Source organism: Phalacrocorax aristotelis, chromosome 2 (genome assembly GCF_949628215.1).
Source record: "Phalacrocorax aristotelis chromosome 2, bGulAri2.1, whole genome shotgun sequence".
Lineage (NCBI taxonomy): Eukaryota > Metazoa > Chordata > Aves > Suliformes > Phalacrocoracidae > Phalacrocorax > Phalacrocorax aristotelis.
In genome coordinates, this window is record NC_134277.1 from 130,610,413 (window position 1) to 130,626,755 (window position 16,343).

At 37.6% G+C, this 16,343-nt stretch overlaps 1 protein-coding gene across 1 annotated transcript in view; it reads left to right on the plus strand.

Moving 5' to 3' along the window:
- Nucleotides 1-16,343, plus strand: part of PREX2 (phosphatidylinositol-3,4,5-trisphosphate dependent Rac exchange factor 2) — a 186,277-nt gene that overhangs the window by 55,060 nt on the left and 114,874 nt on the right. The window contains exons 5-8 of the mRNA XM_075085197.1: nucleotides 1,610-1,711; nucleotides 3,245-3,406; nucleotides 11,081-11,214; nucleotides 15,101-15,204. Of these exons, the coding sequence (XP_074941298.1) occupies nucleotides 1,610-1,711; nucleotides 3,245-3,406; nucleotides 11,081-11,214; nucleotides 15,101-15,204 (502 nt within the window). The remainder of the gene's footprint in view (nucleotides 1-1,609; nucleotides 1,712-3,244; nucleotides 3,407-11,080; nucleotides 11,215-15,100; nucleotides 15,205-16,343) is intronic.

Genomic DNA, 16,343 nt, shown 5'->3' on the forward strand with positions numbered 1-16,343 from the left:
ACCTTGCCCCAGACTTAAGATGCTGCACACATGTGGTTCTCTTATTGGGAGCAGCATGGCCAGACTCAAGAAGAAGGGGTGAATGCCAACTACAGAGACAAAATGTAAAATATTCCAGTGAAAGATTGCAAAGAGGTTATTTTGTGAAAAAGGAAGCCAAGTGGGCAGTTGTGGCAGTTCATGATGTGTCAGTGTCATGTACTCCTGGATGCATGCACAGGGGTGCCACATGTGCTTTGGGTCCCTCATAGATTCAGGACATGTATGTAGAATAAGTGGCAGCAGTCTAATCTAGAGAACAGGAGGTCTGACTGATTTGAAAGCCAGACAGAACAGTTCAGGTCATTAGAGACATGACTACCTATAAATAATCGGCAGCTGAAACCAAACTTTTGAGCCTTTAAGTATAGAGACAGACATTATATAAACCTATAGTCTGTATTACCATTATCTTTCTTGGTCTTTATCAGTAAAGCTTTTTTTGTTGGCAGGTTAAGTAAGGTCCTTTAGGATAAAGGATCCTTTAAGACAAAACAGAAGCTGGTTAACCATGGGTACAAAGCAGACACTTAAGGGTGGGTGTAGAGATCCCCCAGCAGCGTTGGTTATGGGATATGTGTGTTGTGAGTTACGTGCTGAGCAGAGCGGCCACCCAGTTGTGTAGCGTCTGTTCTAATCAACAATGTGTCTGCATCCAGATTTGTGGCCTGCGTCAACATACCATCTGGCTGTGTTAAACTACTTTGTTTAGTGTTCTTGGTTTAGACATCTTGCTCTTTGAAGCTGTAGATTATCTCATACTGTTGCATCACAAATCCTTCTGATCTCTCTATAAAATAATTTCTGTCATTACTTTAGGTCTTTATGTACTTACACTTCAATTCCAGCAATTTCAAATATTTGCTGTGGTGTCCCTTGCATACTTCGTTATCTCAAGTAGCCCTTATTCTTTTCTCTCTCTCTCTCAGCTGCTTTTTCATGGAGGCTCCCACCCAATATCTCATGTATTCTCTGCTGCCGTACTTGGATGTGTTGTCAAAACTCGCATGTGCTTTAGCCCATGACTAAGGATATTTTTTATTCATTGCACATCAGGTTTAAATATAGAAGCATGTAAACAGAAGACTTTTTTCTGCGTGTGTATTAGGATGGCTGTTTTCAAACTTTTCAAACATCTTTGATGCTACTTAGTGTCACGAACTCACCTTTTGGAACCAACAGCACCTATAGCACTCTCAACTAATTTTATTTTTGTTCATTGAAGTGTGAGAGCATATTTTTAACGTTTTTATTTACTGTATTTTATTTTTAAACTTTAAAAAACGGCCACTCTTAATCAGACTGGATGAAGAGGATACCTAGGGAAGATGCCTGCATAACACCATTGCAGCTTCCTTGTCATGTATGATAGTTTACATAGCCGCCTATGCATGTGCTCAAGCCTGTTCTTTTGATAGTCTTGCAAACCTTTCTCATCACATATTTAACATATACATATATAATTTATATATAGCCTAGCCAGTGTTGCTATGTGCATATGCCCATGTCTTTATATCTGATAATTTCCGTGGGATTTTTTTAATAATTTCTGAAACTGTTCACTCTCTAGAATTGCATGCTCCTTGGAGGATGCAAGAACACAGATGTACCGTTGGAGGGATATCTAGTAACGCCGATACAGAGAATATGCAAGTATCCCCTTCTTTTGAAGGTACTTACAAGATTTTTATCTAGGACTTTATACTTCTATATAAAACTGGTTGCTAAGCATATTCCCAAACTGCAGGAACAATCTCTCTACACAGTGAATAATCTCTTTATTAGATACTGGACCAAGACTTGCTCTCATTAAAGCCAGTGGCAAGTCTTCTGACATTAGTATTAAAAGGACTGAGGAGTTTGGCTGGGTCAAGATGATTGGCTCCCTTCTGCATCTGGTCGCAAGGTTGCCTCTCCATTGTTGAACGGAAGTGAGCCAATTAAGGGAGTTTAATGAGACTGATTTCAGCTGGGTTTGACCATGTCCTTGCTTAAAATGCTTGGGATAACAGTTTGTTAGTGTCATGCTTTGATGATTCAAAGTTACCATCACCAAACTGTAAATAAAAAAATATTTATGAAAATTATTTGTAAGAATAACTGTAGAGTAACAGTAAGATGCTGTTGAATCTGCTGTAAGTTGCAGATTCTGTTCTGAAAGCTACTTAAAACCTGATCATTGGACAGTATTTTTCACAATGCATGGGTGAATTTAGATCTGAAACATTGCCTGTCATGAGGCGCATACGTTTCATTGCACTCACATGAAAACCTAAAAGTAAATGTGTTTAAAATAAAGGCTTTTAAAGCAAGTTAAAGAATATAATAATTGCAGTGCAGTTTGAGTCATCCCAGATATCTGTGGTTTTACAGTTCCCGTGGCCTATTTTAAAATTATTTTTGTCTTCTATTTTTTGAATGAAGAATTTACAGACAAAACAAGGGAAAATGACTAATGAATTACTGCAGGGATACATTGAAATGAATACATTTATGTTAAATTTAAATCGAGGGTGTGGTGGCAGCAGGGTTAGGGCTCCAGGAGGAATGTACCCACGCCTCAGTCAGGGTATGCACCGAAGGCTGCCCATAGTTGGTCCAGCTGTAAATGGGTAGTTGGTAGTTTGAGACGGGAAATATCAAATGAATACTGGCAACTCCACTTTTATTTTTTAGTATGGCTGCCATTACCAGTAACCATCTGAAATCAGTGAGTCACCTAAGCTATTGTTCAGTGATCTGGTGTATTGCACTGTATTAAACAATACCGTGGAGCTAAGGGAGCACGGGTTTTGCCCTTAGTTGCAGGAAAGGCAGGTGTTAATTTTGACGTCAGTCTAACATTTTTAAGCAGAATTGTTATCCTTGCTATTGAACAGTTCCATCCTGTGGAATACAAAAACCAAAGAATGAACCCCAAAACACCAAAGGTCAACACGAAGAAACGTTGTGGGGAGGAGCATGTGGCTGAAATGCAAACTTTATCCTAAGTAGTGATTATTTTTATTGTTAGTAATTTATTTATCTGAGTTTTAGTGTGCTACTAGGACACAATGCTGGAGGGTTTATTACTTTTCCACCTAGTAAAAGAGAAGTCTGGCTACTTTTTGATTCTGTATCCTAGTCAGTTCAAGCTTCCTGTAATATACATTTAGACATCAAATACAGGTTTCTTTTTTCTCTTTTTTAAAAAATGTTTAAATAGGAGTTACTGAAGCGGACTCCAAGGAAGCACAGTGACTATGCGGCACTAATGGAAGCCCTCCAGGCCATGAAAGCTGTCTGTTCCAACATAAATGAGGCCAAGAGACAAATGGAAAAATTAGAGTTCCTGGAAGAATGGCAGTCTCATGTTGAAGGATGGGAGGTACTGTCATAAGATTTGTCACTTTCCGTATTGAGGAGGGAGTAACAGTTTTCAACAAGCATGTATTGCACTGTTTTTGTGATCCCGAGGTACTTGCAGCTCCTCAGTTCTGTGAAATCAAGCTTTTATTTGGGATCTACTCTGTAAATAAAGTGTTGTCCATGACTGAGCACCGCTCTATAAAATCACAGACTTCCAGGAAAGAGGGAAGTTTAGGAAGTTTCCAGGAAAGAGGAAAGAGGGAAATGTTTAGTTTTTGACTTTGAATATTGATCATTTAGATCAACATGTATGTGTGCACAGATACATGTCTATAAATCCTAACTTAACTGCTGCTCTGATTTTACTGCTGTCAATGTCTGCCTAACAGCATTTTGTCTGGTTGAAAAAAAAATAAATTATTACTTACTATTGATTAAGCACTGAGTCCATTAGGTTTTGTCAGCTTGTAGGTAGTCCCTTACTATTGGCTGAGCTACACTAACATAAATGTGTTCAGTAGAATCTGTGTAAGACCTGGGTTGGTTTTGGGTTTTTTTTTATATAGTTTGCAAATGGAAGAGCTTTAATGCTTTAGTTTTGTGAAGAAACCGTACATCTGATCCTGAGTTAGAGTTTTCAGTAGTAACCAGAAGAGCCACCCTTGCCCCTAGATAACAACTAGATCAAGTAGTTGTAGCACCACAATCTTCCTTTTGTATTATTTTGAGCATTATAATTATTTTATACAGAAAGATAGAGGTGTATCTTTAAATTGCCTTGGCTGTTTTGTATTGAAATGTCTAGGCTGTCTGCGCTGAGGTGGGAGGGAAACACAAATGAAGATCCAGTAAAAGAAATACAGAACAAGTAACATGAATATTTTTTTAAAGAATGTTTTTTCAATATAATGCACAGGGTTTTTTTAAGACACAAATTGCAACATGGAAGTAGCTCTTTGCTTTTTTGAACACTTTACCCAGATGTGCTACTTCTCTTCCTGAGAGAGCTGCTTAAGAACTAGAGGAAGAGATATTATCCCTTCAAGCTTTGTGGAAGGCTTGCTGGCTGGAAAAGGTAGCAAGAAGAATGTATATTTTGCATATTAGTCTGACAGACTGAGACCTGATCTTTCAGCTATGTAGGGGGAAATGACCTTTGTACAGTGCAGAGGAAAGAAAAGGTTAGGGACATTGAATCAGAGAATGCTTTAAGACAGATCTGCCTGAACTTCAACTGACAGAGTTCCCTAAGAAGTCTGACAGCTAAAAATTAGAATATTGACTATAAGAGCCAACTATTAAGTAGATGCTCATAGTAGTAGGTAAAACAGCAGAAACAAAAAAAAGTTTCTACACAGCTGTGTTCCCTCCCTGCATCTCCTGCTGTTACCACACCTGCTGTTCCTTGAACTTGCTCTGCCTAGGGATGCACTCTCCTGCAGCAGCAGCAGATTCAGTCTTCCCCTGCCTTCCAGAAGCGTTCAGCAGAATAAGCCGCGATCTGAAAGGAGCATAAAAATTACACTGAACAAAGAACCCCCTAAATGCTGCCCATGATACTGCAAAATTATTTCCTGTCTGCTCCATGTGAAATCTCCTGATCTGTGGACTTACGCAAACCTTTGGTTTGTTGTTAATTGAGTAGTGTGGGAAGACTTGGTTCATTCTAAACCTGGATTAAGCAACTAATTTTACTTTAATCAAAATTCTTCATGTTTCTTCAGTGCATTGTGGGATTTGAAATGTATCACTTCAGGTATTTTTCCTTTTCCTGTCTAGCAGAATTTTCAAGAACTGCTCTTCCATTTCTGTAATAGGGGTAGGTATAATTTAGAGCAGAGAAATCCTCTTATGCCAGAGTTCAGGGCACTGTAGTCTTTTGGTACAGGACTGCCACTATAACACATTCCACAATAATTCACTGTGCCTGAAGAGAAGGTATTTTAGCAAGTACAAAAGTACAAAAGCTCTATAATTGCTGGTCTGTATTCAGACAAACCTTTCTGCATTTAATTGTAATCCTCAACCTCATTTTTAAAAAAGCCATTAAAGACAAAGGACAGAGAATGTGTACTCTTGCCATGATATTGTTTGTAGGATTTTTAAAAAGAAAGGACTACTTAGATAAAGTAAACCTCTAAATATTGTAACTGAGAGGAGGTCTAGTTGACCTAACACTTTCCAAAAGAAGCAATGTTCTTTAGACTTGGTGAAAATAAACTTATTTTTGTAATTAGCTTGAACTTGCTGTCATCAGCAAGAACTTGGAAATATTAGTGTATGTGAATATTAAAATACATTAGACACACTTGTGCAATAACTTCAAGATAGAAGCAATAGCAAGTTAAGTGCTTATGTTGCTGAATATTTTATGGCAAGGAAATTTGTTAAATAATCCTTATTGCCTATCACTGACTTTACACCTTCTATTATTTTCAACTTTTCAATTAAGTTTTCTCCTGCAATATAGTGATTAAATTTCTTCCTCTTGCTTTCAGTGCCTGAGTCTTAAATATATTTGTCAAATCCATCTTAATGAATACACTGAAGTATAAACTTACAGTATTATTAACTCAATGCATTATTAGTCATATAAGTTGGTTAAGAACTGACTGTTTTCAAACCTCTAACCCAGAAAACGGAATCTACTTTCCTGCATTAACTTTCTTCTGAATCCTTAGTAAGCCATACAGTAGGAAATATGTTTGCTCTTGGACTTATATTAATGAGCAAAGGTAACAATATGGGCAGAAGCATGCAACTTATTCTCTCTGTGCTCAGAATGTATTCTGTGATCCGTAATATAGTAAGTTCCTTCCAACCTTGGATTTTTTTTGGTTGTTCCCCCCCCCCCGATTTAATTTTAGTATTGCATTTGTGCTTGAACTCTGACATAGTGCCATTGTCTCAAAATATTATGTTTTCAATAGAGCTATGTGGTGTTTATTGTAGTTTCACTGATCGGGTTTGATGTTATCATATGGCAACCACAGGGTGCCCAATCTGGCAAAATTGCCCTGATCTTAATAAGCGCATCCTTTTCAAACGTAATTTACAGTTAGTCCTTGAAACGGTAAGAATTCCAGAGCGTGTATAAGAGCTAATAGTATTTTGATTGATTACCAACAACAACTACAAAAAATCTCTGAATGCAATGTATGAGAGTGGATTTAATTAAGTAAACATCTGGTTTTCTGCATTACCTAAAAATAAAGAGGCAAACTTGTTGGAGATTTCCTTCCAGAAGGAAATGCTTAGCACATTGCTTGGCCCCAAGTACAAGGAAAGGGAAAAAAATAAAGACTATTTTTAGAATCTGATCAAAGCATGACTTGAATTCCTATACATAAGTGTCATAAAATGAAGCTTGTGTTTATTATGATAAAAATACAAATTCATGGAAAAATGGAACATCTGTTTCAAGAAAGAAAATTTTGAGTATAATGACTTTCTCACTTAATTTCCTAAGCGGTTAAATTTATTGGCCTGAAATCAGAACTTGTGTAGGTGGCTGTCTCAGCTGGAGAATGGCTTAGCAGCTGAAGGAGTCTGTCAGTAAAATTTGCGTGGATGTTACAATGAGAGCAGAAAAAATAAAATTGTTGCATTTGTTGTAAGCTGGAAACCGAACAACCCAGCCTGAGTCACAGGCCAACTTGGTGACAATGGCATGGTTTATTCTGTTCCTTTCCATTCTGCCATATTATCAAGTAGTATTTTAACGGAGATTTCAGTTTTAACTCCAGCATTTTTAGCCCTTTCCCCTATTTTATTTCTGTATCCTGTGCCTGTGTGCAAGTACCGAAAAGTAAGTTAGTATCTGCTATTTCTGACCTTTGTAACTGCTAGTGCGATGTCCACTGAGTCAGTATGGACAGACCTCCGTGTTTGACTGAAGTTTGCCAAGAATATGTGGACAAATAAAACCAACAAATGCTGCTTTTGATCTCAAAGTAATGAAGGACATTTTTTAGTGTCAAAGATGGGTGTTTAATGACTTAAGGCTGAGGGCGATATTGTTTTACATTTCTTGCATATAGTCTCTCTCCTTCCAGTGCATTTTAAATGTATATGTTCTGTGACATGGTCATGGCAGCCCATATTTCAGACCTCTTGTCTGAGCTATGGCCTTAGTGGACTGATAGGCGACTGACTGGCATCCTGGGGTTGTTAGGAGCCAGTTTTATCTAAATAGTCTCAAGCTCTGAGGTCTTCCGGACTTTCAATTTCCACACCAGCTATCCTGGAAAACCACACAGCCCTCAGCCCCAGTGCGACCCACAGGATAGGACTGCTCTACAGTTAGATGTTTGGAGTCTTCAATGGCTCAGTAGGAAGAATGGAGGAAAAACTAGTCTGGATTCACAGTATAAGCCTGCTTTGGAAAGCAAAATCTTGCTTTGTATTTTTTCCAGTTGAATCCTTTACGTGCTTTGTTGGAAGATGATGAGCATGGGTTTGTTTCTATAGTACATGGCATTTTCAAATTGACATGTTACAAAAATGCTGGTTTCACTGAAAATACCCCATCAGCTCTAATTGCAGGTGCTTTAAGTGTATAGAAACATGAATTGTAGCATAGTAGTAGAGATTTTACATTTAGGTTGAGTAACTGTATGATCTTCCCTTGCAAGCACTGAGTATAAATGTACGTATTCATGAAAACTTTAAAATAGCAAATTACTTTTCAGGTTCAAATTGCTCACATTTGAGATTTCCATGGTAGTTTCATTTCAGACATTTAATGAAAACATGTTTGTGTTAGAAGGTTTTGGTAATATTTGTTCCAAAATTATTGCTTGTAGGTACTGTAGTTCAGTTTTAACTGTGCAGTAAAGTAGTAAAGTGCGTCCTGCTTCTGGGGCAAGGGTGACCTCTCATCCGTTATGCAACCTTGAACCTTACCCCATGAGAGGGACATTTTGGAGTTGGATAAATGAATTATCCTACTGGGCTGGATATCAACTGTAGCTTGGTGTTCCTGCTGTGAAGCCATGTGGATGTTCAAGGTGTAGCTACATCCTCCAGGAAAATGTTTTTATAGTTGTCAGTCCTTGGACTCCACCATCCTGCCTGGTGGATATGGCAGTACTTGCGTGCTCTCTGCTTTATCCTTCTTCAGGCAGGTTTTTCATTCCTAACGGATGCAGTGGAGAGGAGCGCTCACCCCAGGTGCAGAGACAGCAGTGCTTTAACATAATATGCCCTTCCTCTTTTCTCCCTCTCAGCTGCATGCCCACCCAAAGTCTAGGAGCAGGCTGACCCTAACAGTGTTACATGGGCAAGGTGGTGGCAGGGGATTTTTCTGCACTGGCAGTGTTTTGTAGGACAGCCAGATGTGACTTCTGATCCTGTTATCTTTTCCCCTTGGACTTCAGCAAATAAAACAGCAATAATAAAATCCACTGACCTGTGGCCACACCAGCATGGGTTGTGATCCTGTCAAAAGGTATCCAGTAAGTGAAGTTAACACTGTTCAGTATCTGGACGGGAGGTCTCTAAGGGAAAAAGAAATCTCTAGAATGGTTTTTTCATCTTCTAGCAGTTTATATTAGAAAAGGAGGAAAATGAAGAAGAAAATAGCAAAGGGTAATAATATGATACAGATAATACTCACTGCCATATTGCAACCTTGAACTTGAATCATGAATGAGGCAAATCCTCATAATTCAGGTAGCCTGAATTATATATATTTAAAATATGTATAGAATATAGTATTTTATGACATGATGCTTGCACAGTAGCAGATCTTGCTAGGACTGTTGGGAAAAGGTTGTATTTTTCTACAATGAAAATTATTTTTTTCATTAAAAAGAGACAAAATGTTTTCATAAAACCCTTTCTATGAAAAAAGACACCCTTTCGTAGAAAGCTAAAACTGCTGAAACGGTTTTGAAGCCTTAAGCTGAAATTTTTTGTTTCCCTACAAAAAATTAAAATTTTCTAGCAAAGCTGAAGTTTCCTGTAAAAACAGACCAAAAACCTTTAAAAAATATCCAGCCTTTTGAAATGCAAATTATTAGTAAGTACTGTTCCAGCAAATTTTAAAGCAGCATAAGGTATTGGTTAGTCTTTTTAATACACAAAAGCAATGAAATAGAATGGAAGGAAATGACCTGCTTTTCTGTAGCTGCAGTCAGCAAACAGTAAGTACTGCTCTAATATATGCTTAATTTATATTACTGAGTGTGCTTTTAAGGTGTTTCAGTGTTTGGTTGCAAATAAAGCTGTACAATTAGTATGCCAGTTTCTGGTGCTGCTTCTGTCTTAGGAAGGCAGGATTGATGTAGTGGCTATAGATGACATTAATTTTTGGCTCATTTGATCCTAAATGGAGACAGGAGTGGTTAGTTAATACTGATACTGAAGCTGCTTTATTTAGAGACCTGAACTATGTTCCAGTGTGATGGTTGTGCAATCTCTCTTATCATCATTATCTGTAAATGGACTGTGTTCTCCGTAGAACAGCATCTGAGCTATTGCTCAATATTCAGTGCTGTGACGTACAAAGGATGAACGGTAAGATGAAGTGCTGAGAGCAGAACCCATGATTGCTTCTTGGCTCTTAATTGAATGCATTTTCCTTTGGGCTACTGTGGTTAGATCAAGAAGAGGAAGTAACTACAGCTATTGCAGGCATAAGTCATTCAGAACATGTGTAGATGAAAGGAAAGTCCTGGCTCTTGCAGGTTTTCCAAGCTGACTGTTGAGTGCCTCAAGTTAGGAAACTCCTCGAGCCATGGGTCTATGCTCAGTGCAGCCAGTATGCATAACTATCATGCTGGATGTAAGTAGCAAACAGACAGGAGCTCTGTCCCACTGGAGCATGGACTTTCAAAATAGCAAACTACACCTCAGAATTCAAGGCAGTCTTCCTTGAGAAGTAAATTTCTCTTTATAAGGCATAGAAATGCCATGCCTTTTTCATAGAAATAGTTTGGGGAAAACGTTATCCTTTGTTAAAGTTGCTTCTTTTTCATTAACATTTATGAAAATGCTTGCCTTCTTTTCGCATGAAAGAATGATCTCCCTTGAAGCAAAAATGAGGCATGGGAAGTTTCATCCCAAATATTTTAAGCCTAGCAAAATTCTGATGTCTTCAGAGTGTATTAAGACGAAGTATGCTAGACAGTCTTGTTGTACATTCCACTATTAGCTTTGCCTGAATTTTAAATCTTGCTGTTTTTTGATTTTGTGTTTAGTTTAATTTAGTGTGGAAGTATATACCCTTAATGATGATCAAATTCCAGGCTGCTTCAGCTTCCAAGTTCATCTTGGCATAGATTATGTCTTGTAAAGCCCCATTTTCAGACATACCTGACTAAACAGTAAAGCTACTGAGGATGGGAGTTATTCTATGAAGTTGGCCTGATTTTTCAGGAGAGATTTCATGCAGAGATGTAATATAATTTGGAAAATTTAGTGATTAAACTTTTTCCATGCAGAAAAGCCACAAATGTCCCCCCAGGTTAATGGCAATACTAAATGAACACAAAGCTGGTGTTAAGCATCATTAAGTAAACATTAGAAGTTATTATTTGATTACAATGTGATAAATTACCATGAGTTTTATTCTTGGTATTTTCAGAGAATCATTATGGTTGTGAGTTTGTATAAGAAACTTTTCCTTAATTGGTGCAAAATCCTTCAGTTCTCACGGAATAAAAAATAATCTCTTTCCAATTGATTTTAGGGATCCAACATCACAGACACATGCACAGAAATGCTGCGAAGTGGACTACTACTGAAAATTTCAGCAGGAAATATCCAAGAGAGGATATTTTTTCTTTTTGATAACCTTTTGGTCTACTGCAAAAAAAAGCACAGGTAAATCATTAATTTATACTTCAAAAAATAATTTGTATTTTTCTCTCATAGAACTAATCCTCTGTATGCTGTTTCATAACAATATTTGACCAACACCAACTGTTTAGTGCAGTTAATTGCAATATGAAAGTCAGCATTTTTAGGTGAAGTGTATTTCTCACACTCAAAAGAGAAGCGTGTTTAATTTGAACATTGGAAAAATTTTGTAGGAATGCAGAATCCAAATGATGAAGTGTAGGGAGAAGGAATCTGTTTTGTCAGTCTTTCACAACAGGTTACATTTGATGACCTTACTCCCTTCTAGGAAGGGTAAACAGCCTGAATTTTTAGTTCAAACAAATCAGTGTTGGAGCTTATGCTATAAAATTAGCCTCTACAGATTCAAGAGTTTTAAGCCTTTTATTTCTGATCAGGGAAAACAGCCAGAAACCTGCTGCGTGCTGCACTGCAAGGAGCAATTCCGTAGTTCAGCAACAAGGTTCTGCAGTTAATGTTCATCCAGTGCTCTTATGCTTGTGAGACACAAGGGTTCTCCTATATACAGATATCCCTTTTGAAACTGCTTGAGTTTGTCTCTTTGATCCAGAAGATGGTTTTGAGTAGCCACTGAATACATATTACTGGATAGATCCTTGATGGATTCCTAGATACATGATAGACCTTGAGTATGCTCTCTAGTAGCACTGTGAATACCACTGATCTTTGCCTCTGCCTCTGCACACCTGTGGATGGTGTCAGAGGAAGCTCTGCCAGTGACCGCAGTGTCCAGTCAAGGAAACCGTTTGCAGCTGCTGAAACTGATGCTTCATAAATCCAGGTTCTACTCGTCACCACAGCCACGTCCATTAGATCAGTGGGAGTGCTGTAAGATTTTCAAGGGTAGTTCCAGATTTGATAGCCAACTTTCATCCTGTTTTTCCAACCGTTGTTTACCAGTGCCCTGGACTGTCTGTAGCATCCAAGTAAAAGATGTCTTTCCACACCACCTGTAATATCCATTTGTTTTGATCAGCGCTCTGGCCTGGCAGCAGTCATCTGTCCGTTAATGGATAGATATAGCCCAGCTGCTTTTGAAGGCTATGCATGAAAGGATGGTCAAATGCAGTGTTAGCAGCAAAAAGTATCCGAGGAAGGTTATTGGCCATGCATTCCAGCATGTGGGAGCACCTAGCACCATCAGCTTGAGGATGAAAAGGCTGATTGAGCAGCCTGATGCCGTAATGATTTCCTCCTCCCACATTGTTTTAGCTGGGAAATAGTGGGTGCTTATTGTCCTTGTCTTGCTACCTGTTTTTAGGGATGGATGAAAGGGAAGGAGATATGAGGGCTGGGTAACAGAGACCAGAACTCCTATATATGTGTATCACAGTATCCATGTGTTGTGTAGTCTAGTTATAACCTCAGATGTATATATACAACTACAGCCAGCAAAGTAAATGGAAATCTATGTGTAAAATCCATGAATCTGAAACCAATTTTTAATGGATGCTTTAAAATTTTATTAGCAACCCTTGTTGTCTGCTATTGTATGTAGTTTATATATGGTATCTTTCACATGAGTTTTTGCATAGGACTCATCATTCAAAAGCATTATTTTAAATAGTTAAAAAAATATTTTTCCAAATAAGTTTAAACTCTTATTCATGATGTCATACATAAGAGCAGGTAGCTAGGGGGTGGATATCCCTTTTCTCTCCTCTTGTGCTAATTATAGACTTGTGGTTAGATTCACTGTAGCACCTGTAGAGCTTCTTGCTGAACCAGTAGGTGGGTATGGAAAGTAGAAAGTGGTAGTAATGGAAAGTAGCCACAGATCCTGTTGATCAAGAATGTCTTATAAGAATATCTTGAAATTGTAAAGCTGCTGAGCTTGTTCTGCAAGGACCTTTTTCAGACTGGACTGGAAATGCTGTTTTTTTGAGTGAGTTACTATTGAGGGTGACAGAGCAGTGGAACAGGCTGCCCAGGGAGGTTGTGGAGTCTCCTTCCCTGGAGACATTAAAAACCCACCTGGATGCGTTCGTGTGTCCCTGCTCAAGCGGAGGGGTTAGACAAGATGATCTCCAGAGGTCCCTCCCAACCCCTACCATTCTGTGGTTCTGTGAAGAAGCTGCTGGCTAACCGTGAGATTTAAAAATCTTCCCCAGTGAATATTATTTCCTCCTATATATTACTCTGTTAATAGGGAAGCATTTACATGTGAGAAGACAGGTAATTTATACACTAACTAGAGTGAATCGGTCCTTTGTTTTTAAGTTTCAGCTCTTGCTTATGTTGCAGAACTCTTGGGACAGCTGAGCATGAACCATTTAAGAACCTTGTGATTATATCTAGTGTTGAATACTGAATTGATTTCAAGGATATCATTCTGTAACTGCTCAGTTTCATTTTTATGTAGACTGGTTCAATATAAACTCAAGCTCTTTTCAGAATTTCTAATTTTTGCTATATTTTGTTGTCTGGCAATAACAATTAAATTACTGATTGCATAGTATCTTTTCACCTGTCTGCCACTAAATGACATATTTTTGTAGCCACATTCAAGCTGAAATGCACTATTGGGTGAAAATCTCAAAATGCATGAAAGGTCATTGATTTCTTTAGTTCTGAGCAATCATGTCCTACATGTCATTGGCTGGTACCATGGTGTCACATCTGCAGACATGAGAATAACTCAATTTAGATCATAGTTCCAGGGTTTATGGTGGAAAATGAATTGAGTATATACCAGCAAGATACTTCGGGTATTGACTGGCAAGTAGCTAAAGAAAGTGTTGCTTACAGGAGGTTTGTATTTTGGAAATGTTGCAAAAATTGTCCTATTTTTATGGTATGAGATATTTTATGTGATTTTTAAACATCCTTTTGCTGCAGAATTGTATAGACATGGATTGCTAAATTTGGGTTCGTAGATATTAAGGTCACTGGAGTTACTGGAATTACCTCACTTGGGACAAAAAAATATGTGATACTGAACCTTTTTGCTTGCTGATGTTTTGGTTTGGTTTTTGTTTTTAAATATGTTGAATAACAAACTTACAGTTTAGTAGAGTTATTCATTAGACAGTAATGACTGAGAGGCAGGTCATCTTCTGAAGATTAGTACCTCTCTAGAGTGAGTGAAGGTCAAAACTCAGTCTCAGAGGATCATTAATTCTCAGGAACTGACCTTTGTTAGATATATAGTATTAATTATCATTATAGGGCAAAATAGACAGAAAATCATCCCTAACTTATCTGAAGTGGGAAAAGATGCCTACAAATGGGATTCTCAAAAAGCCTTGACTTCACTGGGAACAGAGTTATAGCAATGCAAAGTGCTTTGGAATATGTCACTGTGAAACTTCCTCAAGATTTCAGGAATTCTTATTTATAATTCTTGGTTAACCCTTATGTGAGGAGGAAAAAAAGTCTTCATAGTTCTTCTGTGCATAAATCCAAGTTATGAGGCTAATGTGTGTACGTCAAGATTTATGTCCAAAGGTTGTTCTTATTTCATTTTTCAGTCATGCTGCCCTTGTGCTGAATTTCTTGACTAGCATAAAGAGGCTTAAACCAATTAGCAGGAAGGATCCTCCCAATACAGTATTTCTTCTTTGATGGCAGGCATGTAAGTACCAAAGTGTTGGAACAGGGCATTTACAGAATGAGACTTTCTTGATAAACTCTCATATCAGCCAGCAATTTGCAGCTTACTCTTACCAGAGGTAACATCTTTTCTTTAGCGTCAGCAGTGTCCCACTCAGCAATGGTTTCCACGGTTCAACTGCACATGTATGAATGAGTTGTGATTCTTACAGTAGTCTTTAAATGCTACATGTACAGGTAGCATTGCAGAAACCTAGCAAAAGGTGGTAGATGACATGCCCTTCTGTTCTTCTATCAGGCGGTTGAAGAACAGCAAAGCATCTACAGATGGCCATCGTTACCTTTTTCGGGGCAGAATAAACACAGAAGTGATGGAAGTAGAGAATGTAGATGATGGAACAGGTGAGTATATTTGTATTGCTCATTTACAAAGCAGTCTTTTGAGGTGCTGGAATGAAATGCAGCTTCATGATTTCTTTGAGAATGGAGAGTGCTCCTTGTACTTAGAAAGAATGAGTAAGATGTAGCTTTAAAAGGACTATCTGCTCATATCAAAACTCTGCTTATGTGACACATCATTGCTTTCACACATTATTAACTGGGCAGTCGTAGATGACTGTTTTATGCTAACATGAACAGAGTAATAAAATAAGGTGACATTTATTGCTCAAGTGAAATCATATATTTAACTTCACTTTACAGCATGCTAGCACTCCTAAATAGGTTATCCCTAGGTATGTGATACATTTGTGAAAGCAAATGGAAAAGTTGCCTGTTGGATTGAAACCTCAAACGCTATAAGTGCTGAAATTGTAACATAAGTGTTTAAGAAAAAAGGAAGTGGTTTTTTTTTTAGTACCTATATTGATATAATCCATATGATTGTTTGAAATTTTCCTGAACATACATTAGAAAAGTGAAAACCCAAAGTATTTCTACAAATGTCATTTTTTCTTTTAGAAACCTGTGTTTAACCTTTGAGCTTAACAATTATTATTTCCTTACAATTAATAAAGAAAACCTGAAACATTTTTGGCTTTTTAATCTAAAACTGAAAAAAAAATTATAGTAAACTTGCAGTGGCATAGTGAATATATAGGTCGAATAAATTTCTGAGTTAAGTTACTTCTGATTTCAAAATAGCATTAGGTTTGCCCTACATCTACTATGGATTCCAAGAATTTCTTAATGTAAATTCTTTCTAAAATTAATGAAGAGTTGTACAGTTTAAGCTTTATAGAAGTCCTTCATAGAAATTAAATGTTCCTTAAAAATTTAGGTATTTGTTGTATTTTTTTTTTCTAATCTTGACTTCTGTGTTTTCAAAATAGTTCGTTCACTTCCTGTTCTACTGGGTAGGCTTGGAGAACAGTTTGGCTGTTCTTATTGCATCAAACCAGTTTATTGGAAGGCTGTTGTGTTTCTCGTTCATCTTGTCTTTTAAAGTCTTTCAACCTTTGGCATGGGTTGTGTTTTCTACATTTTTATTACTTTTGTGTCCTTTGCAGTTTTGGGATTTTTTCATTTTGTTTGCATCTTCT